This window comes from Phoenix dactylifera, chromosome 14, assembly GCF_009389715.1.
Source record: "Phoenix dactylifera cultivar Barhee BC4 chromosome 14, palm_55x_up_171113_PBpolish2nd_filt_p, whole genome shotgun sequence".
Classification (NCBI taxonomy): domain Eukaryota; kingdom Viridiplantae; phylum Streptophyta; class Magnoliopsida; order Arecales; family Arecaceae; genus Phoenix; species Phoenix dactylifera.
The window spans coordinates 9,946,246-9,966,334 of NC_052405.1; the positions used below are offsets into that span (position 1 = coordinate 9,946,246).

Below are 20,089 nucleotides of genomic sequence, written 5' to 3' on the forward strand. Positions count from 1 at the left end.
GTTTGTGCTGCGTCTTAGCTCATGTTGGTAAGTTAGATTTGGGCCACATCATGATCAAACTTAGAGATTCACCCTTGAACGCTAAAAGGAAGAAATCTTGAGTTCCCAACAAAAAAGTTTGGTGATAAATATTTGGGAACTTAGAAGTTTTCTTCTTTTTAGTTTTCTTATGATCTGGTAGGTGTTACTTTTCTTTTTTTACCACATAATTTTTGTATGCATGTGGGGATGTGCTCCAAGCAAATATTGGAGTACTCAAAGATGCAGCGGCCTCCACATCACAAAGAGCCTACAGTCTGCAGGCTTTCTTCAGCAAATCGTTCCTGCCCTTGCAGAAGGTCCCTTGGTGGTTTTCAGGGTTCTTAATTCTACTGATCTATATCTTACACCTCCACATTGTTTTCTTACTCTTTACTGTGTTTAGGATGAGAAGAAATAATTAGGTTAATCACATCTAGATAACCAAATCAAAACTGAAGCCAAAGGCCCCCCCTGATGCTAAAATATAAGTATCTTTATCCAGCAACTTTTAGCTAAATCCCATGACAGGAAACACGGAAAGAAAAAAGAGAGCAAGAGAAAGGGGCAAGGGCAGAGAGAGACCAAAGACATAGAAGCCGAGCGACCTCACAGCTCAAGTTTTAGCGGAGCCTGAGCAGCTACATGCCTGGCTCAGTTCAGTCATCTGCATCCCTTCAGAAGAGTTCTCATAGATGCCCCTTAAGCAATTAGATCTTTTGGCATTGCCTGAAATGCTCATGAAGTGGTTGGCTTGTAGACCCTCCGTGCTATGAAAACAAGGCTCGTGAATCTGGTATCTCGGCCATCTTGATGGGTGCCTGATGCCGAAATATTGGTTCATCTCAGACGATATAAAGGAAGTGCAAGAAAACCAAATCATGATCCTATGGAAATTGTTTAGGTTTAAAACGTAGCTAAATATTCAGATATTGACATTTCAGTACCCTGTGGCCTAAATTTGGATCTTTGAGAAGCAGCATGCTAGGAAAGAGTAGATAAATAACCTGTCCATCCATGAGAGAGATGAGTATTCCTATCTATTAGTTTCCCAAGCTTAGTACCTGACCTAGGTTCAGCAACTGCAATTGCCATGCATCCAAGCAAATGTCGACTGGAGCTGGTCTTGGGCAAACATGCCTGGGGAAATGTGAGTAGTTTCCCGTTCATTTAAATATGAGAGACAATTAAGCTCAAGTCATTCTTCATTTCACTAGTCTCGTATCCTTGCTGTAACTGCTTCTGATGCACTTTGGAGTCAACAATCAATTTCTGCATGCACTGCACATTTTTGTGCTGCAACATTTGCAGATAAAATTGCTCTTCATGGTGGAATAGAATATCGCCATTCCCAACACTTCACCAAAAAGAAAAAAAGGTTCTTAATTTCAGATTTTTTTTTTTTTGAAATAACGTATGATTATAGAAGGCACACACGATAATGCAATCCTGGTTCCATTGATGGGTAAATCACAAAGGTATATAACAGAAATGTCTCACATCATTGTACATGGAGAAACCAGAAAACCAGAGTTATCATATGCTGAAAACCAGAAGAAACTCGGTTGCTGAAAAATTTGAGGATAACAATTTCCTCTATGAATCCAGATCACACAACTAAACCTTTTTGAGGATTAGATCACATAATTAAACTCACCTAAATTGTCTTAGATCCCTAGTTGACAGCAAAATTTAGAAGAGTAAGGCTCTATAGTTTGCTTATCTGCAGTGCACATTTGGACAACAGAAACAACATGAGGTCTTGGACAATGGAGTGATGCTTAAATTAGCATGAAATATAACTAACTGAAAGTAAATTCTGTATTCAAGGATAATAATTACATCAGTACAAATGGAAATTTACAATACTTGCAGGCTCCTAGAAATTACATGCTCATGGCTCTAGATGAGAGTTCAGATTCTCCTTCCAGTTCACCCTCAGACCCATCAATAATTGCCTGTGGAGTTCATCAATAACAACATTGTGCATTCAGTACTCAAATACTTTGTCTCTATTGTTCTTCAACAGAAAAATGATTAACATGTGGAATTGGATCAGCTGTTCCACCCAAACAACAGGGAGATGTGAACATCTACACATAGGTGCATAACCACCCAGAATGGTAAATTTTCAGGCATTGATTTGTGCCAGACGGTGATTGCTGTAAAAGTGGAACAGCTGGTTGGAATTTTAAATGGAAGCTCAATTTCACCAAAGTAAATGGTGTGGTAGAATCTTATCAAAAATGGTGTGATAGAAATGATGCAACTTCTGTGAAGTCAAAGCTCCAGACATGCAACAGAGCACAGAAATTTAACAGGGATCCAGGGCATAGTTTGTGGCTTAGAAGATGTCAGAACGCTTCTTGAGTTCATTTTGTTCCAACTATGATGGAACAACCTGTAAATATAAATTTTTAGTTTGTTTCATGGAGAAACATGTATGTACCTCTCGATCCTTTATCTTATTTTCTTTAAGGTACTTTTCCAAAGCTCCATCGCCACAAAGAATTTTAGCTCCACAACCTGGTCTGTCAACAGAGCCAACAGCCTCTTCATCCACCACAACTGCATCTATTCGCTCATCACCTGTCTTTACATCTGGGATCTGAAAGCAAGTGCACCCAGAATTTAAAGTCATTAAAAAATTGTAACTGGAAGAGAGATGGTTTAAAAAGTTGGATACTGGAATACATCGTATTTTGGATCATATTTCTGGAAGATTGGTCAAAAATAAGTCAAGAAACATACCTCATACATGGCTTCTGTAAGAATATTTTCCAATATTGCTCTTAAACCTCGAGCACCGGTATTCTTGGCCATTGCTTTTTGAGAAATCAGCCTAAGTGCAGTGTCCGTAAATTTTAGCTTAACCTGGAAGAAGCATAAACTGAGGTACAGTTCTCAGACAGAGGCACAAATATGATCAATAGAACAGGGACACTCACATTGTTCATGCTAAATAATTTCTTGAATTGTTTGCCAAGGGCATTCTTTGGCTCCATCAAGACCTGAAGTTAGCCATGTAACTTCATCAAATGTCATAAAAATTAAGTCGTAATTTAAAAGAGGAGCTTCCACCAAGTAACATGATCGTTCCATTCCATTGAACTTGAAAGTTTGAGCTAGACAATTTTTAAATTCAAGTTAATTTGCGGCTACTGCAATGAAACACAAGTATCCAAGTAACTTCTGTAAATAAAAAGACATGTACTAGAGTTTCAACCAACCCTCTGTCAATGCAACACCCAAACAAGCTTGACCCACCCACCAAATAAAGGGATTAATATTAAGGCAGGAAATTACTGAATTAACATCATACAAAGTTGCGAAGATTGAAACAGCTCTGTTGATAGAACAAAAGAGAGTAAATCCAGACTAGGTACTACCTGAACAAGTTGGTCCTCATTCAGCGCCGACAAACTAACCAGTACTGGGAAGCGTCCAATAAATTCCGGAATGAGGCCATATGCCATAAGATCACTACTTTCAACCTGTGAAAATAATGTGCATATCATGTTAATTTGTCACATTCGTAAGGAAAGAAGTCCATGTCCCTCCACAAGGTAAGCTTATTATGCTGTCAATATAGACACCAGCGGATTGCCAGTCACAGCCTTTTAGTTTTTTGATGCTTACTGATTCCAACAACGATGATGTCACTACAGCATTTGTTAACCCACCAGTTCTCATGTTTGCACGCACTGGTGCTCCAAAGCCTATAGAAGAATCTTGTCGTCTGTTCCAGAAAAAGTCAGGTCACTCTCAAACAGCATGTTCAGCAAGAACTATTTGGAGGAAGATTATTACAAATATTTGACATTGTTACCTTTCTGAAATTGTCTTTTCCAAATCAACAAAAGCTCCACCACATATAAAAAGAATATCTTTTGTGTCTATCTGCATATCAAGCAAGCATGAAATTAAAGAAATAAATATGCTAAAAACTGCAATAAGTCCATAACTATAAAAGTCAAATAAGAAGTAAGTTTATACTATCTGTTAATTCAAACTTACACGAGAGTAGCGAACAAAGGAAAAATGTGAGTGTGGACCTACAGAATACCCAAAGAAAAACATATACCAGAAAAGAAATCAGATGGCAATCGTAGTCCACTCAATTTCTTAACCAGTTATTAAAGGAACAAGCATGCCACAGCCGAAAGTTAAGTGAAATTTTTTATACTAATTTTTCTTGCCCTGTTATGTTTTAAGATAGTTTCCGTGTTGCAAATTTTCACAAATCAATGATTTTATTCTATTTAGTTGGGAGGAGTAAAGTGAACTTTTTAGAACAGTTAGCCAGAAATGAATATTCCTTTCACCAATGCTCTTCGTAAAACATGATACAAGTCCACACTCCAGTGGTAAGCAAACAAGAAGATTTTTATTCTTCAGCAATATATAGTTCACAAGCACTCCAAATTTGCAATAGAGCTACCTGAAAAGGTTTTATATTTTGAAATATGTTCCCATTAATTAGTTTATTTGTTTAATTTGTTTCAATTTTTACAGATAATTTATATGCAATTTAACCAGATCAATGAATATGCAGGGGATGCTAAAGGGATCCCATTAAGAGATCTATGAAGACTAAATTCTAAAACTAGGGCCTCTTTTGGCCGTAAGAAATCTGGAAATTGTAGTATTGTTTTATTTCATGGTTTACTTAAAAGACTTCTCAGGTAAAGTTTTCTTTTTGGCCCCAAATTAAGGTATTCTGAACCGGTACCGGTGGCTTACCGGACCGGTTCATCATTCTCGGTACCGTTTCGGTACCGAGCCCGTACTGAGAGCCGGAGCTGGAGAAGAGGTGAAAGAGAGCGAGTAGGGAAGGAAAGGAGAAGGAGAGGCCTCCGCTACCAGTGGAGGGCCGCAGGGGGCGGCAGAGGCCACGGGGGTGCGGCAAAGGCTGCGGCCGCGACCGCAGCCGAGTTCCCTGTTTTTTTCGAAACAGGGGACGAGGCCGCAGATAAAAATTTGGAATTTTTTAAGTGAAGTCGGCGACTTGAAAGAAATAGGGGACTCCGCCGCGGCCACGGCCTCCGCCCCCCCGCGGCTCTCTGATAGCGGCGAAGGCCTCTCCTCCCTCCCTCCCCCGCTCGCTCTCTCCTTCTCTTCTTATTCCCCATCTCTGATTGGGTTCTGTCGGTATGGATTGTGTACCGTTTTCCACAGCTGAACCATACTGCTCAAGGCCCAGACCAGTACGGTACGTGCTGAACGGCCGGTACAGGCCGTTTCAGCATACCATTTCCCAAATCTTTAGATCAAAGTTTACTGAACCGTGCTGAACCAGCCTATTCGAGATGTATCGAACCAAACCGGTCGGTTACTAGCACGTTCATGACCTCGATTCGAAGCAGAGGGAGAGGGAGAAAGAGAGAGAGGAAAAGAGAGAGGGAGAGAGGGAGGAAGAGAGAGGGAGAGGGAGGAGAAGAGAGAGAGGCTAAGAGAGAGGGAGGGAGTGCTCGAAAGCCCTCGTCGAAATAGGACTCCCTTGTTCTGCTTCGAAACAGGGGAGCCCTTTTTCACTTTGCCAGTTTCAAACTAAAGTCGGTTCAAAACAAAGGGAGAAGGAGAAGGAGAGAGAGGAAGACAGAGAGAGAGGGAGGGAGGAAGAGGGAGATGAAGGGAGGGAGAGAGAGAGAGAGGGAGGGGAAGAGAGAGGCGGAGAGAGGGGGGGAGGGCTCGAAAACCCCGTCAGAACAAGGCTCCCCTACTTCGTTTCGAAACAAAGGAGCCCTTTTGTGCCGGTTTGAACTAAAGTTTGCAAATTAAAAAAGGGCTCCCCTCTTCTGACGAGGGCTTTCGAGCCATCCCTCCCTCTCTCGGCCTTTCTCTCCCCCCTCCCTCTCTCTCTTCCTCTCCTTCCCCTCTCCCCCTTCTCTTGCTCTCCCTTTGTTGGTACACCCTGCAACAACATGATACAAATCCATAACATGCCAAATTGATCAACCGTTGGTATGCCCTATGGTACCGGTTTGGCAAATTTTACTTCAAATTTGTATACAGATATCATGATAATAGATTAACAAAATGAAACTAAAATGTGTCTATGCTATGTGCATCCTTGTGTATGAAATAATTTTGCATGGTCCGCCTACTTTTGCTAACATACATAAAGCATCAAGGTAGAGGGAGCTGAGATGATTGAAACTCCAGCAGCATAAACTTTCTGACAGGACTAGTCTAGCAGTGCAATGGCCTAAAAAACACAGCATATCTGATAGAAGGGAAAAAAAAAAGGTTCATAGGCCATGGTTACTTTGTAAATCGAATACTCTGAGTTGATAAACTTTAACAGGTTAGTCATTAGTCATTACACTTTCAAAATCATACAATATGACAAGCACACAAATAACTGAAATCCAAAAGATGCGGCAAGACAAGCATATTACTTTAGAAATTGACAGGACCATAACAAGCAATGTATTGATTTTTTGTGGAAAACAAACATGCAAACATAATAGTTCAAAATTATGAAAAAAGCAAAAATTTAGGAAGGTAATATCTTATGCATTTTAAAGAAATTCCATGTCTCTAATACCTGTATATTGTCACCACGAGGGTGCTTTCGAGCTCCCTTCTCTGGAACATTGACTATCTGCACAAAAAGATATTCAAATTTCGATTCTCATTAGAAACCAAAACAAAATCACGACATACTTCACCTGAGGCCATCAAATGCTCATAATTGATTAGATTTAATTAAAAAAATATATTTACAATGTTCAGCAAAATAGAAAACATTCACCACACGAATAAAAATATTTTTTCCATATGCGAATGAAGGATTCCACATTTTATTCAACAACTAGCAATATAGGAAGCCTAAATGATGCCAGAAATATTAGAGATAAGGCAAATAGGGGGAAAAGATCAACAGACAAGAAGAAAGAAGAAGGGAGTGGAATCCACCACTAACCTCAAATATAAATAACTCAAAAACAATCCAAATCTTCATTGTTCACTATCATTCATTCTCCACTACATGAATTTAATAGATAGCACGTGACTCTTCATAGTCCTTAGTCAATACACAATGACTTTCTAAAAGACAAACGATAATCATTTTCATAAACTCTAGTAGACACATACATGAACAATAACTAATAAGTCTAGAAACACATTGTAACACATTCCACATATATAAACACATAACTAAGGCTTAACAAAAACCAACTATTAAAAGCATGATTAATATTCGAGTAGATTTTTGACTGTAAACTAGGTAATGAACTATTCAAATATAGGAGGTTGATGCATCGCTCCTTTGTCACTAAAGCTCTGTCATTAGAAAAGTTTTGTTTGACGACCCACGATTCTTGAAACATGATAATTAAACAACAGATTATCCAGAAGCTGAATAAATAATTATATAATTTGCCAAACATCAAGACTCTGGTAGAATGCTTTTAAATACAGCATAGGTAAACTAAGTTTAATTGCTCTATAATTAAAATGATAAAAGACAGGATTGATCCACCAATTATCATTTGGTGAAGACAGTCCGAGGATACCATCTGCCAAGAATCAACACTACACAGATAGCATTTTTTATATTTTAAAGCAAGTCAGATAATGGACTCAAAAGCATAAAAAGTCAAATCATGAATGCAGTATGTTCCCATTGCTGAGCTCAGATGAATGAAGACATCTATCCTAGGATTAAGGTAAAAGTTTAGATCTAAGTATCGCTCTAACTTGTTGCAAAGTTTTGGGTGCTTCCATGTGCAGCATCCGTTCTAGGGCCACAGACATGTTTTCTTGCATATAAACTTTTGAGCACACTGTATGACTCAACATGGGCTGAGATCAAACCTACTACTCACAAATCCAGTTCAACTTTTCATAATCATTGTTATTCTAAGCTAAGACAAGCACAAAAATAAGGTACTACAAAACACAAACTGACATAATCAGTTAGAGTCCTAAAGTAAGAATGATTATGGCAGTTTTTCCTTTTAAGGACAGCTTTGGAATCCATACCTCAAAATTCAGAAGTCCCATTTGTTCAGATAAAAATAACCTATTATATCCAAATTCAAACCTTAATGTATATGCAGTATATAGATCCTTTTGGTGCTTAAAACTTGGAAATTTCATCCAGAAATAATTCCAATGAAAAACGAGATACATTAATACGTTTGTCTAAAGCTGCAGAAAAGTGACTTTCTAGTATACATTCTAATGAATGTTTTCATTTTCATTCAACCTGAAGCACCTATGCAACTCCCTATCCCTGCTATGGAACTGCCAAGACTTGACTCTCTAATGATTTGTAAAATCAAAAAAAGGAAAAAAAAATCATGTTGATTGACACATGCAAGGCACATGTCTAGTGTATATTTAATCGTCCTACAAAATTCATTCATTAGAAGAGATGGACATCCAAGATCACAAGTTGAGGAGCATCACCACCATCATTAGCCAGCACAAAGAGGTCATATTTTTTGTGCTTATTAATTTCCTGCCCTCTGGGCAAATCAGTAAGGTTGCTCCAATGCGACCTTGGTGTCACAAGTTCAAAACACAAAAATAGCCTCTCCTCATGCAAGAGTAAGGCTGCATACATCTGACCCTCCAAACCCTGCACTAGTGGGAGCCTCGTGCATTGTGTGCCCTTTTTTTCTTAATTTCATGCCCTCAGAACCATCAGTTATCAACATACATACGCTTATGACTATAGAGCTACATCAAAGGACAGGAAAGTAAGTTATCTAATCTTTCTTTCTTTTTTAATTTACCAGCAGTCCTCTTCCAAAATCATATCATTCCTATACTTCCACCAGCCAAATATACTTAACCATCAGGACAGAGTCCTCTTTATATGCTTATAAAGAGTACACTGTGATTTATAAGTTTTTTGTCAATTTCTCATTATCTGCCAACAATATATCCATTTAATCCACAAAAATTTGAATCCAAATATACAGGTCGTCTGTTAATATAACTACAACAATCAACTAAGTAAAATGAAGAAAAAAAGGAAAAAGAAAAAGAAAAAAGCAAGCCTGCTATTCCTCTTACATTAAATGTTAATAAATAAAATGAATAAGCTCACAGATCTACAATTCAATCAAAGGGCACTACTTAAATGGACCTATTATGAAAGCATAATAACCTTATAATATCACACAACAAATATGAAAACTTTACTTCTATTTTATTAATCATTATTGGGGATAGTATCATCCAAATATGGAAAAGAGAACTTAAAGACAATTGCTATATGATGATTGTTGTTATGCTATATGATGATTGCCAGACAATTGCTATATGTTTTATGGATAGGAAGTGGAAAACTGCAGAGCTCTTAAAGATGGCACCAAAGGTCTCAAACACCATGCACATTCACATGAAGTACAATTTTTAAGTGATAAATACATATGAAACTAAAAGAAATAACAAGGCATGATATATGACTTACAGTTCCTTCTAGCATTTTCAGTAATGCCTGCTGAACACCTTCACCAGATACATCTCTACTGATATTTAGGCTCTCAGCCTGCAAAGTTAACCATTTGTAAATCCTGTTAATATGATGTAAATGAAGATATAAGTAAATCAATAACTAAATCAATGTGAATACCTTCTTAGTTATTTTATCAACTTCATCAATGTATACTATGCCTTGTTGAGCTGCTTGCACATTGAAGTCAGCAACCTAACACATTTAAAAGAGAAGACTGCAAGTCTGAAGGTTTGAGGTGCATTTGCAAAATAAATAGAACACAAGAAAGTACGATGACTCAGCATATTCTTGAAGCTTTTAGGATTAACAATAGCACCATATCTAGAGCTAGATATGGGAAAGTATAAAAATGTATTTGGTAATTAGTAATTAGATCACTAGCCACAGAATGGAAAAGTATTAACAATAGTAAGTGATCTCCTTGGTGTGCCACAAAATGAGAACTATTGTTGCCTTAGGGATATATTCAAATAGAGAGAGGAGGGAGAGAGAGAGAGAGAGAGAGAGAGAGAGAGAGAGAGAATTCTACCAGAAACAGAATAAGACAAATGAAGTGGATGCTTGCTTCTAGAGTGACATTCCAGGATTTCATTAGTAAGGTACACATTGTTGGACAGACTAAAATGTTACGAAACAATTAGTTTCGATATATAAGATAAACATTGCACATGTGAGAAAGTTATGGTTGCTCATGCTCATTTTGTGTGACTAGGAAGGCCAAAATTACAAATGAAACTACAAAAAGTTCGCTAATAGAGAATAAAGTGAGAGAGCACCAATCAAAATATCAGGTATACATCCAATAAAGACCAAGGGTTGCCAAGAAAGATAGATGCTCAGATCTATACGGTAGGGCCAGGAACAAGAAGGATAATATCTATTGAAGCATATATAATTGCAAGTATTCATTTGATTGAGTTGCAATTGGCTCAGGATTTAGAAAACATCAAGGAAGAATAAACGAAAACAGCGCTCAATTAGATTGGATGCAGTCTGTTGGCATGTTTAAGAAGAATGAATTCGTTAAGAAAAAATAAAAAAAAAAGATGAGATGACAGAAAAAGGGGGAAAAGAAGATTCGTGTCAACGGGATATGCTGCACAAGATAACCAGGGGTAGCTTGTTTTAGAAAGGGAGACTAGATCATGTTCCAATGGCATCATAATAACAACAATGAAGGGAAAGCGGTATCTCAGCCTGTATTCACTTGATGAGATTTTAAGGTGCAATACGCAAGAAAAGACAGCAAGAAAGTAAAGACAAAATGCTGATATATTGTACAAGTAATGATACTTGGATTATAAACAGAGGTAACATGAGAAGGTTCAAAACTTTCCAAGTACTATGTCACAAATATTTACATATTTGGATCATTATTTTATTTGGCAATGTCCTATATCCTTGTGAGGACACATACAGGCGTGTTTAATCCCACATCAGCTATGCATTGGGTAGATCGCAGATACTTATACAGAGCCCAAAGAACCCAAATAACACCTTTCGACTAGCCTTTTTGAACGAGGTCCTGAGTTGTTATAGTACTTCAGCAGTATCCTTCACATACCTTTAGCATGGTTTTCGTGTAGCCAATTTATCAAAGAAAAAGCCTAGCAACTCAAGATGCATTATGTACATAAAACAACTTCCGCCTTCGGAAAATAATAACTGAAAGCACCAATGACTGCTGGAGCAAACTATTACTCTAGCAGTATTACTCTAGCAGTCCAGTCAATTGCATTGCATCAGCAAGCCCAAGAATGTCCTGGTACTGTTCATACATTTCATAAAAAAAGTACCTCAGAAAACAGCAAAATTACATACAAAGGAAGAAACTGAAAATATCATATTCAGGACCTAATAACTGCATTTCTTAAATCTCATTATGTTATATAACTTTAATTGCATAATTGATTGACCAATTGAATTTTTTTCAAGTAAGGCATACAAGTAAAAACATATTTTTGAAACCATTAACAGGAAAATCCTGTTACGTTCATGAGAAGTGTAAATATCTCAATATCTCCAATAGAATTATACAGGCTAGATGTCAAAAAACTAATGACAGCATTCTTGCAAAGAAAAATGAATAATGCCGCAATTCAGATTACAGTTACCATACTATGCAATGGTAGTAGTTACATATTTTGCATTCAATTCTCCTCAATATCACGGACAATCAGATAATCCAAGCTAGTAATATAAAGCATCTGAATAAGAGAATATCCAAAACCATACCGTAAGCAACTTGTATAATATTGACTCAACATCCTCTCCAACATAGCCTGCCTGTACAAATATTTGTCCGTTTTCAGTTTAGTACTGCAATACCAAAAGCAAACAAAAAGACATGCACATAAGCTAACTGTGGTGTGATAGCAACATGTGTGTCACATTATTATATACCAAGTAGGAATTGCTTAGTTACATCTTCTATAAAGAAAGCATGTAATCCAATATGCAGCTACAAGCCTACAACAGTTCAATATTCCTCAGTTACTTTGCTGTTAAATCCTTCAGCATTTCCAAATATCAGCTAAGTTATATTATTCTTCATATTCTTATTACTTCACAACTTGCAACTTCACAATTCACATACAACATAGAGACACATAAAATACACATATAAAAGCTCACATTCTGCTTGTCACCAGTAAAATTTGTTTCTGATTCTCCTTTCTTTCTTGTTCTCCTCTTCTTCGCTTACCTTTTTAATGTTTTATTATTTTGCTTTACAATTTTACAATTACAGCAAATCCTTAATCTTTGGTCCCTATATGTTTTGTCAAAGGACTCACAAAGAGAAGGGGAAGATCTCGAGTGACATGGATGGAAGATGTGAAACTGCATATGAAAAGGCTTGAAGTAACACCAAAGGTCACCCTAGATAGGAATACTTGGTAACTTAATATTCATAAGAGTGATACCAAATTATTAGCAGAAGGTTTGATGATTAAGATTATGGATTATAATTGCCACCTTCTTCTTCTCCTTTCCTATCCCACCAGGGGAAAAACATTGAGATATAGCAAGGGTTGTCCCTACACGACTTGTCTTTTTGCTGGTTTTATTTACAAAACCTATCAATGATCAGCGCCTCTCACTAATCTAGTAAGTTTCCTAAACATGTAAAGAAAGTCTGCCCACCCTCAAAATCTAGCAAGGGCAAAGGTTCTGTCCCTAGCTAATTTGTTTATGCTCTTTTTTCTGTATCAACACCTAGGGACTCTTGGTGCACTCAAAAGGCAGTAAGAGATTAGTGCAAGGTATATTTCATGAAACTAATAACCGTTCTGCAATCAACTGATCAAGTAAAATTAAAATTAAATTGCTCTGTATTAATACAATACCTTTCATAGCACATATAGCTACTAATCTTCATAACAACCAAAATTATTTCTCCCACAACAAAATAAATAAATAAAGCATACAATGGAATGCTCCATAATTTAGTTCAAAAACCTTCAAGATAAGCATCATACATACTGAGATATATTAATGGCGGAAAACAAATCATGCAAGCTAGGCAGGCTCCAAGATCAAAGAACCCATAAAAAAATCCAACTAACCATTGATATATATTTTTGAACACTTGAAATCTAGTAAAATATTTGGGTTGTGTCTTCCAGAGGCATCTAACTTTGTCATAAGCCCAATGTATGTGAAGCTTAGACACTCCTAACCTAATATCTAATTGAAAAGTTCATAAGCTCAAAATACCTTTTAAAACGTTCCACCAAGGAATACTTAGTGCAACACTAATAAAAAATAAATAAATGAATAATTCAAACACTATGTAAGCTGAAGTGTGCTGTCAAAGGATTATATAGGCTGAAATATAAGCTATGATCCAACTTTGACATCAGAAAGAATTTTTCTCTTCATTATTGTTTCATTGCAACCTCGCAAACGTATCATTCTTTTAAAACTAAAAAGTTTGAAGCTCAAACAAAAAATGTTTAACAAAAAGAGTAATGCCTATGATTGTCATCAAGAAATGCTGAGCAGATGACAGAATTGATGTAAAAATTGCACTCTTTCTCTCAAAGGACCTTGTTCATGAGGATCTCATAGATCAAAATGAATTGCTACATAAACTGGCCTTGACTCTAATTTCTAAATATATCATCAGATGGTTATATGTTTTCTTCCCAATTACAGAATTTTCTTATGATACATGCAGAAAAGATCAAAAGTAGACCAAAACAAGCACATCAGAATGTGTATGGAGCAGGTAAAAATGTTCTTGAATTTTCTTTCAGCTTTTATGGTAAATGTGCGAGATTTTAAATAGAGGAATCATTTATAAGTTAATTTAAAATAATCAGAGGATAAAAATATCTTAAGAAAATCATAAATACATACTGCAAGAAAAATAAATTATTAAATCTAAAAATCAGGAAACCACAACAGCACAGTTCCTTGGGCTAGAGCGTTACACTATGAAAGAATAATTTTTTATTTTCAACATAGTAAGTAACTAAAAGAACATAAGTGCACTTACCTGTGTCAGTGTTGTTGCATCTGCAATAACAAATGGCACATTCACAAAGCGAGCTAATGTCTTTGCAAGTAATGTCTTCCCTGTCCTTACAGACAATAAAACAATTTATACATAGGCCAGGCCATCAAAAAATAAAATACAGTAGATAATTCCCTGTTACTTCTCATGATGATAGATAGGACATAATAAGTGCAACATGTTCGGCAAAACCATCACATCAGAAAAATGTAAACCGTACCTGAGCCAGTAGGGCCCATCAAGAGCACATTGCTTTTGTCTAACTCTACATTATCGTCATCATCATTTTCAGGCTCAAAGTTCCCTGAATCAGCTCCAGATCTGTGTATTTTCAGTAAATTCAGCTCAGCATGAGCCGTCAGAAAACATCACCAAGAATGAGCAAGTTTTTGATACTTATATATAACACCCACATACACTTGAACTTAAAGAAAAGATATATAACAAAACAAACATAAGCCATAGGATTAGAGCAGAAAATGAAATAGATATAGGAAGGTTAAATGGGAACAGACCCTTTCTGTAAAGATGCATGATGGATTCTCTTATAGTGGTTGTACACAGCAACAGATAGCACCTGAAATTTTTAAGTGGATTACCAGGAAAAAATCATTACAAAAAATCTCATCATTATTATTAAGATGGATAATTTCTCATTGTTGGTTTAACCACATAAACACAATATCCAATAAAAAGAATAAAGAAACCAAAGATGAGACTTGGTATCTTGAGAAACAAAACCAGATATTATGGTGCTTTCTGTTTGATCATGACAACAAGGAAGGTTAATTAAAAAAAGAAAGTAGACTTGTGCAAAGCACTAGGTACCCAAAAGCAACAGTAAACGTTAGAAGAATACATATTGCATGAACTAACATCCTGCCTTCTACAATCTTCAGTAAGTATGAATGTTCACTAGCCTATTTGATTCTTATAGCTCACTTATTAGCAGGGAGAAGGCTAGTTGTCCTAAGCCATAGTTACCTTTTATTTTACTCCTACATGCAAGTTAAAAGGATTGTCAGCACATTCCCTTGCAAGAACCAATCTGTTTTCGGGTTACACTAGGTAATTTGCTGAAACACAGACCTACTGCATAATAGAAACATACCATCGAGGCTATTCTGAGTGACTTTGGAATTAAAAAGTTTATTCCAAAACACATGCTAGAGAAAGTATGAATCTTGCTTTTCAGAGAAACCTAATTTCAAAAGAGAACATTTAAAAAAAATAAAAAAAGCTCCCAACCTTTATTCTAGGAATCTAAAAGATGATAACATGATGTATTTTTTTCACAATGTCTTCATGAAAAGTCATGATTCTTTACTCTAGAACTGGGACATGGAAGAAAGATGAGCAATTTGATATAAGAATATCAACTTGAAGACCTTGAGTGAGAATTGGTGTTGTCAGGTGGAAGATGAGGTTATTTGGTGAACTGTTCGGGCGGAGAGATGAAGACCAAATCTGAAATCTTTCTCCATTATATCCCTTGAAGTCAGTTTGATAGGTGGGTGTAGGCCCCAAAGAAACTTTTGGAAGATACAACAATCCTCCACCACGCAATCACCATTTACATGGTAGGAATGGTGTTTATTGTCCGCATTATGTATTATGGAAAAATTGGAAAAGAAATGGAGGGAGAAAAGGTCACTTTTTCAAGAAACAGGCACATTTATAATTAGGAAAAAATCTTTGATCAGTAAACAGACACATTTATAATTAGGAAAAAATCTTTGATGAGAATGCTCTCCAGTATCTTCCGAAGTCTTTAGACTTTGTGATGGAAATTATTTAACTTACATTCAATAATTAAAACCAAAGAATCGATTTCTTGTATTTAAATTCTACTATATCTTCTATTCCTGATAAACAAGTTCAACGAATTTGCCAAGAAAGTGATAAAAAAAGCTACCTTTTTAGCACGATCTTGCCCGATCACGTACTTATCGAGCCCCTTGCAGATCTCCTTGGGCGTGGGCAAATCCTTCCCCAAATTAGACCCGCCCCACCCGTCCTTCCCCCCGAATCCACCACCACCACCACCGGTCCCCTCTCCTCCCCCGCCCCCGCCGGGCCCGGCCACCCTCACCACGTTCAAATTCGGCGGGAACGGCGGCCCGGGCGGGGTGTGCACCGCCAATCCATTACCCTCCGGCAGGCCTGGCATGGGAGGCCAGTTCTCCGGCGGCTCCCCGCCGTATGAAGACCGCAGCGCCTCCCAAAAGGAGGTCTTTAAGCGATTCCCCTGCTCCTCGTCATCCCCGGCGCCGGCGGGCCTCTCCCTCTCGGAGTCAGCGCCCCGAACGCGGCCGATCTCGACGAAGGTGCCCTGGAGGGGGACGAGCTTGTGGGGGCGGAAGTAATAGGCGGTCTTGCAGCTGGGGCAGACGTTGAGGGCCTGGTAGCCGCCGCGGTCGCCGGCGCCGGCGATGGAGGGCGGGGAGCGGTTAGAGAAGAGGACGTCCATATGCTTGGAGCAGCGGGGGCAGTTGGCCTCGGCGCGGATGCGGCGGGTGTGGAACTCGTCGGCGCCGCCGGCCCACTTGTGCCGCTCCTGCCCGTGCGGGATGCCGGGGGGGCGGCGATGGTGGCGGCCAGAGTGAGGGGCGGCGGAGTTGGTACAGATCGGGCGGCTGGGTGCGGAAGCGACGGCGGCGGCGGCGCGAGCCGCAGGCTCTCTCAGCCTCTTCCATCGGAAAATTCCCGACATGATACCGCTCCCGAGAGCGAGAGCGAGAGCGCGAGAAAAAGGGGAGGGGGGGGGAGAAACGGAAAAGATAACTTGGAAGGATAAATATGGTGGGATCATTTTCTCTTTAATGTGGTCAGGCTCCGGCGTGGGGCGACGGGAGATGCAGATGTGATGGGGAGATCAGGGCCGTTCAACCGGTGTGTCGCGTACGATTTTTTTGTCGCCTCTGCTCGTCCTTGCCGCCACGTGCACCGTCGCAGTCTGGATCTGCTTCTATTGCGGTGTTTGGGCAGGCAACGCATTTGCTTCTAATGCGACCACATGCAAGCGCTTAAGCAGTCACTGGCTGAGTGATATCCGAGTCAAGCATGGTCCCTCTCTTTTGTTTTTTTTTTTTTCAAACTACCCAAGATTTCAGTTACCATATTAGACCAGTCATGAAGTGATGAATGGATGGATGATTGGTAGCACTAAAAAGTTTGTAATTTTAAGATATTTAAGAACATTGGAAATCTTGTACCTGGGCATGGCAGATGTGTACACTGGCCATAGAGTTGACGCCATGGCTCCATAAGATTGAAGGAATAAAATTTCATAATTAAATTATAAATTATAAGTTTATTAATTATATTACATATCAAGGGCAATCAGATTCTTTCTAAAAAGAAAAAGAAAAAAAAAAAACTATAGTGTATAATTTTGGAACCTCTTTCACAACCTTAATTTTGATGGACTAGCAAAAATGATGAACAACCCTTTCTCACTACTCATAAAGGGTCCATATAACAAATATATATAGCTACTTAAGCTATTCGTAGCTACTAAAATTGGTTCCCTATACATTACTGGAATGTTATCCTTGTATACAGCACAACTAAGATGGGATTCATGTGATTCCACCTCTACTTTTTTTTTTTCTCATTTTTGTCTATCAAACACCTCTTGGCAAGATTCAGGGGTTTACCTCCTTTCCTTCTGATTTCGTAGATGGCTATATTTATTGCCTGCTATTACTTTAAGCGCATTAAGAGTCAAGGTATAATATGTAATTCATGGTGGAATGGCATAGCTCAAGTTCATATTAGTACAAAGGTATAAGCTTATGACTCTATACCTTTTTTCTAACTGACTTAGAAGGGTCAATCTAATTGCAGTTTACACATTACATGGCCAACAATTGGCTTTTCAAATAGAGCACAATCCATACTACTATGTATTTACTTCTAATAATCAACTTTTCAAATCAGCAAAATAAAACATGGATTAAATACAAGCCAGAAATAAAATGTGCCAAAAAATGAAGCCTAATTAAAAACTTTGTACGAGATTACATTTGTCGCTTCTTTTTTTTTTTTGCACTTATTAGACCAGTTCCTTTCAGTCATAATAAACAAAATGCCATAAATGCATGAGCAAAAAAAGGAGTTGCAAGAATGATAAGTCAATTATCAAACATAAAGCATTCTTTGTGACATCTCTTTTCCTTTTTACCCTTACTAGAGTTGTCATCCCGAACAATTATTTAAATATAGTGTCTGATTTGGCACTATTTCTTCACTTACCTTCTATCATAACAAGAATTATAGCACTTAACCTGAAGAACATTGCATTGAATAATGACTAATAAGCATTTTCTTACCCTTCATCCCAATCTTAGTGCTTTACTATCTATGCAATTTATCCTCTCTTGCTAGCAAACATGCCATTGGATTTTTTTTTCTTCTAACATGAACCTTTTTATAAATCGATCTATGCCTTATGATATTTCTGCATTATTATGTAAATGATGTCAAATTAAATAGGATAGTTTTAATTATGTTTGCTATTTTCACAATGCTACAAATAAAGGAAAAAAATGCTATTTGTTCTTCTTTATTCATGATACCAAATGTTCCACTCATGATTTAAGTATTGCAAGCACACTTGTTGTATTGGTCACCAAGTCAATGTTTGGAATCATGTTTGTTTGTGCTAGCTAGTAGCTACATGGCGACCCTCAAGAGTGTAATGGTTTGGTCATTTAGTATAGAAACCTATATACCGGCAAGCAAATGATATGCAAAAAAGAAAATAAATAAAATTATAATCCTCAAAACTAAGGTGCAGTGCATCTTAATAGTGAAACCTACTTTATGAACAACAAAGTAAATCCCTAAGCACACAAGAAAAACCACATGCTCCAATAGATATTCTAAGGCCCTGTTTGGAGGAGTTTTTGGAGGGCCAAAAAACACTTTCTAGCCCTCCAAAAGTACTTGTAGATAAAAAATGGTATTTGGTAAAATTTTCGGAAAGCTGTTTCAGCTTTTGCGGAAAGCTGAAAACAGCTTTTGGGGAGAAGCTCCAATTTGGAGCTTTTCGAAAATACTGTTTTCAGCTTTGTCGGAAAGTTATTTTTTAGACCAAAATACCCCCATTTAAATCACACTTTTTCTCCCAAAATCCTTATCCCGCCTCTTCCTTTCTCCCTTTCTCTCTCAATCTTCTTCTTCCTTTCTCTCTATTTGTTAGAGAGATAAATGGTCATTAAAATGATGAAAAAATAATTTACACTAATCATTATAATATTTTATATATTTATTATTGTATTATACTATAAATATAATATTATATTATATCATAATACATTGATATGTTATGTTTAATAATTTAATATTATATTAAATTATTATTCTATAATACATAATGTTATAGTACTATATTATAATAATATTATATTACATTACATTAATATTATACTATATCATATATTTATGTATTAATACATATTATATTTTATTATGCTCTATTATATAATACTGGTAATGTCCTTTATGGTCATTTTGTCACACAAAAGTACTTTCTCAGTTTGTTTACCAAACACATGTTAAAGTGCCACAGCACTTTAGAAATGTGGTTACCAAACAGCAAACAGCTTTTTATAAACGCTTTACTTCCAAAAGCTCTACTACTAACAGCTCCCCCAAACAGAGCCTAAATCTAATAGATATATATAATAACTTGATATATAGATGTAAACACTATGCACACGAGATGACCATTATCCAATGCCCCGTAGCCTACATATTATACATGTGCTATGTTTTACCACACCCAGCCTAGATGGACATGGATGCCAAAGCACTGATCTCACAAGTTTTAATACACCACCATCATCGACATAAAATGATTTAACTAGCATTGCACTAGGGCTATCTTCAAGAAATAATGATGTTTAGCGATGACATCATAGAGCAAAAAAAAAAAAGAACATGGAAAGAAATTAAGAGACATCACATTACTAATTGTGATGGCAACTAGATGATAGACATTGTTGTTGAATGGAGATTGGTTAGATGATTCCTTCTGGTTTGATAATATCAATCCTTAATGGGATAGG

At 37.3% G+C, this 20,089-nt stretch overlaps 1 protein-coding gene across 2 annotated transcripts; it reads right to left on the reverse strand.

The window, feature by feature from the left end:
- Positions 1 to 459: 459 nt before the first annotated feature.
- Positions 460 to 16,793, reverse strand: LOC103720826 (CLP protease regulatory subunit CLPX1, mitochondrial). 2 transcript variants are annotated; one of them, XR_005514820.1, is made up of 17 exons: positions 15,931 to 16,793; positions 14,531 to 14,592; positions 14,236 to 14,336; positions 13,998 to 14,077; positions 11,732 to 11,782; positions 9,614 to 9,688; positions 9,452 to 9,529; positions 6,569 to 6,625; positions 3,848 to 3,918; positions 3,658 to 3,757; positions 3,408 to 3,512; positions 2,967 to 3,029; positions 2,770 to 2,892; positions 2,468 to 2,626; positions 1,909 to 1,976; positions 1,676 to 1,741; positions 460 to 1,375 (listed from the first exon to the last, which is right to left on the reverse strand). XR_005514820.1 is itself a non-coding variant. In XM_008810741.4 (16 exons), the coding sequence occupies exons 1-16, from the start codon at positions 16,726 to 16,728 to the stop codon at positions 1,738 to 1,740; spliced, it is 1,995 nt and encodes a 664-aa protein (XP_008808963.3). In that variant the 5' UTR covers positions 16,729 to 16,793; the 3' UTR covers positions 1,461 to 1,737. The 2 variants fall into 2 exon arrangements, 1 of the variants encoding a protein (XP_008808963.3); XM_008810741.4 differs by lacking the exon at positions 460 to 1,375 and having other exon boundaries at positions 1,461 to 1,741.
- Between the last annotated feature and the right edge of the window lie 3,296 nt (positions 16,794 to 20,089).

Coding starts and splice junctions, on each gene's coding strand:
- LOC103720826 (XM_008810741.4), bottom strand. CDS start 16,728: ATGTCGGGAATTTTCCGATGGAAGAGGCTGAGAGAGCCTGCGGCTCGC. Junction 11,783..13,997: donor ATGCAACAACACTGACACAG/GTAAGTGCACTT, acceptor ATATTTGTACAG/GCAGGCTATGTTGGAGAGGA. Junction 3,919..6,568: donor CTCGTGGTGACAATATACAG/GTATTAGAGACA, acceptor CTTGATATGCAG/ATAGACACAAAAGATATTCT.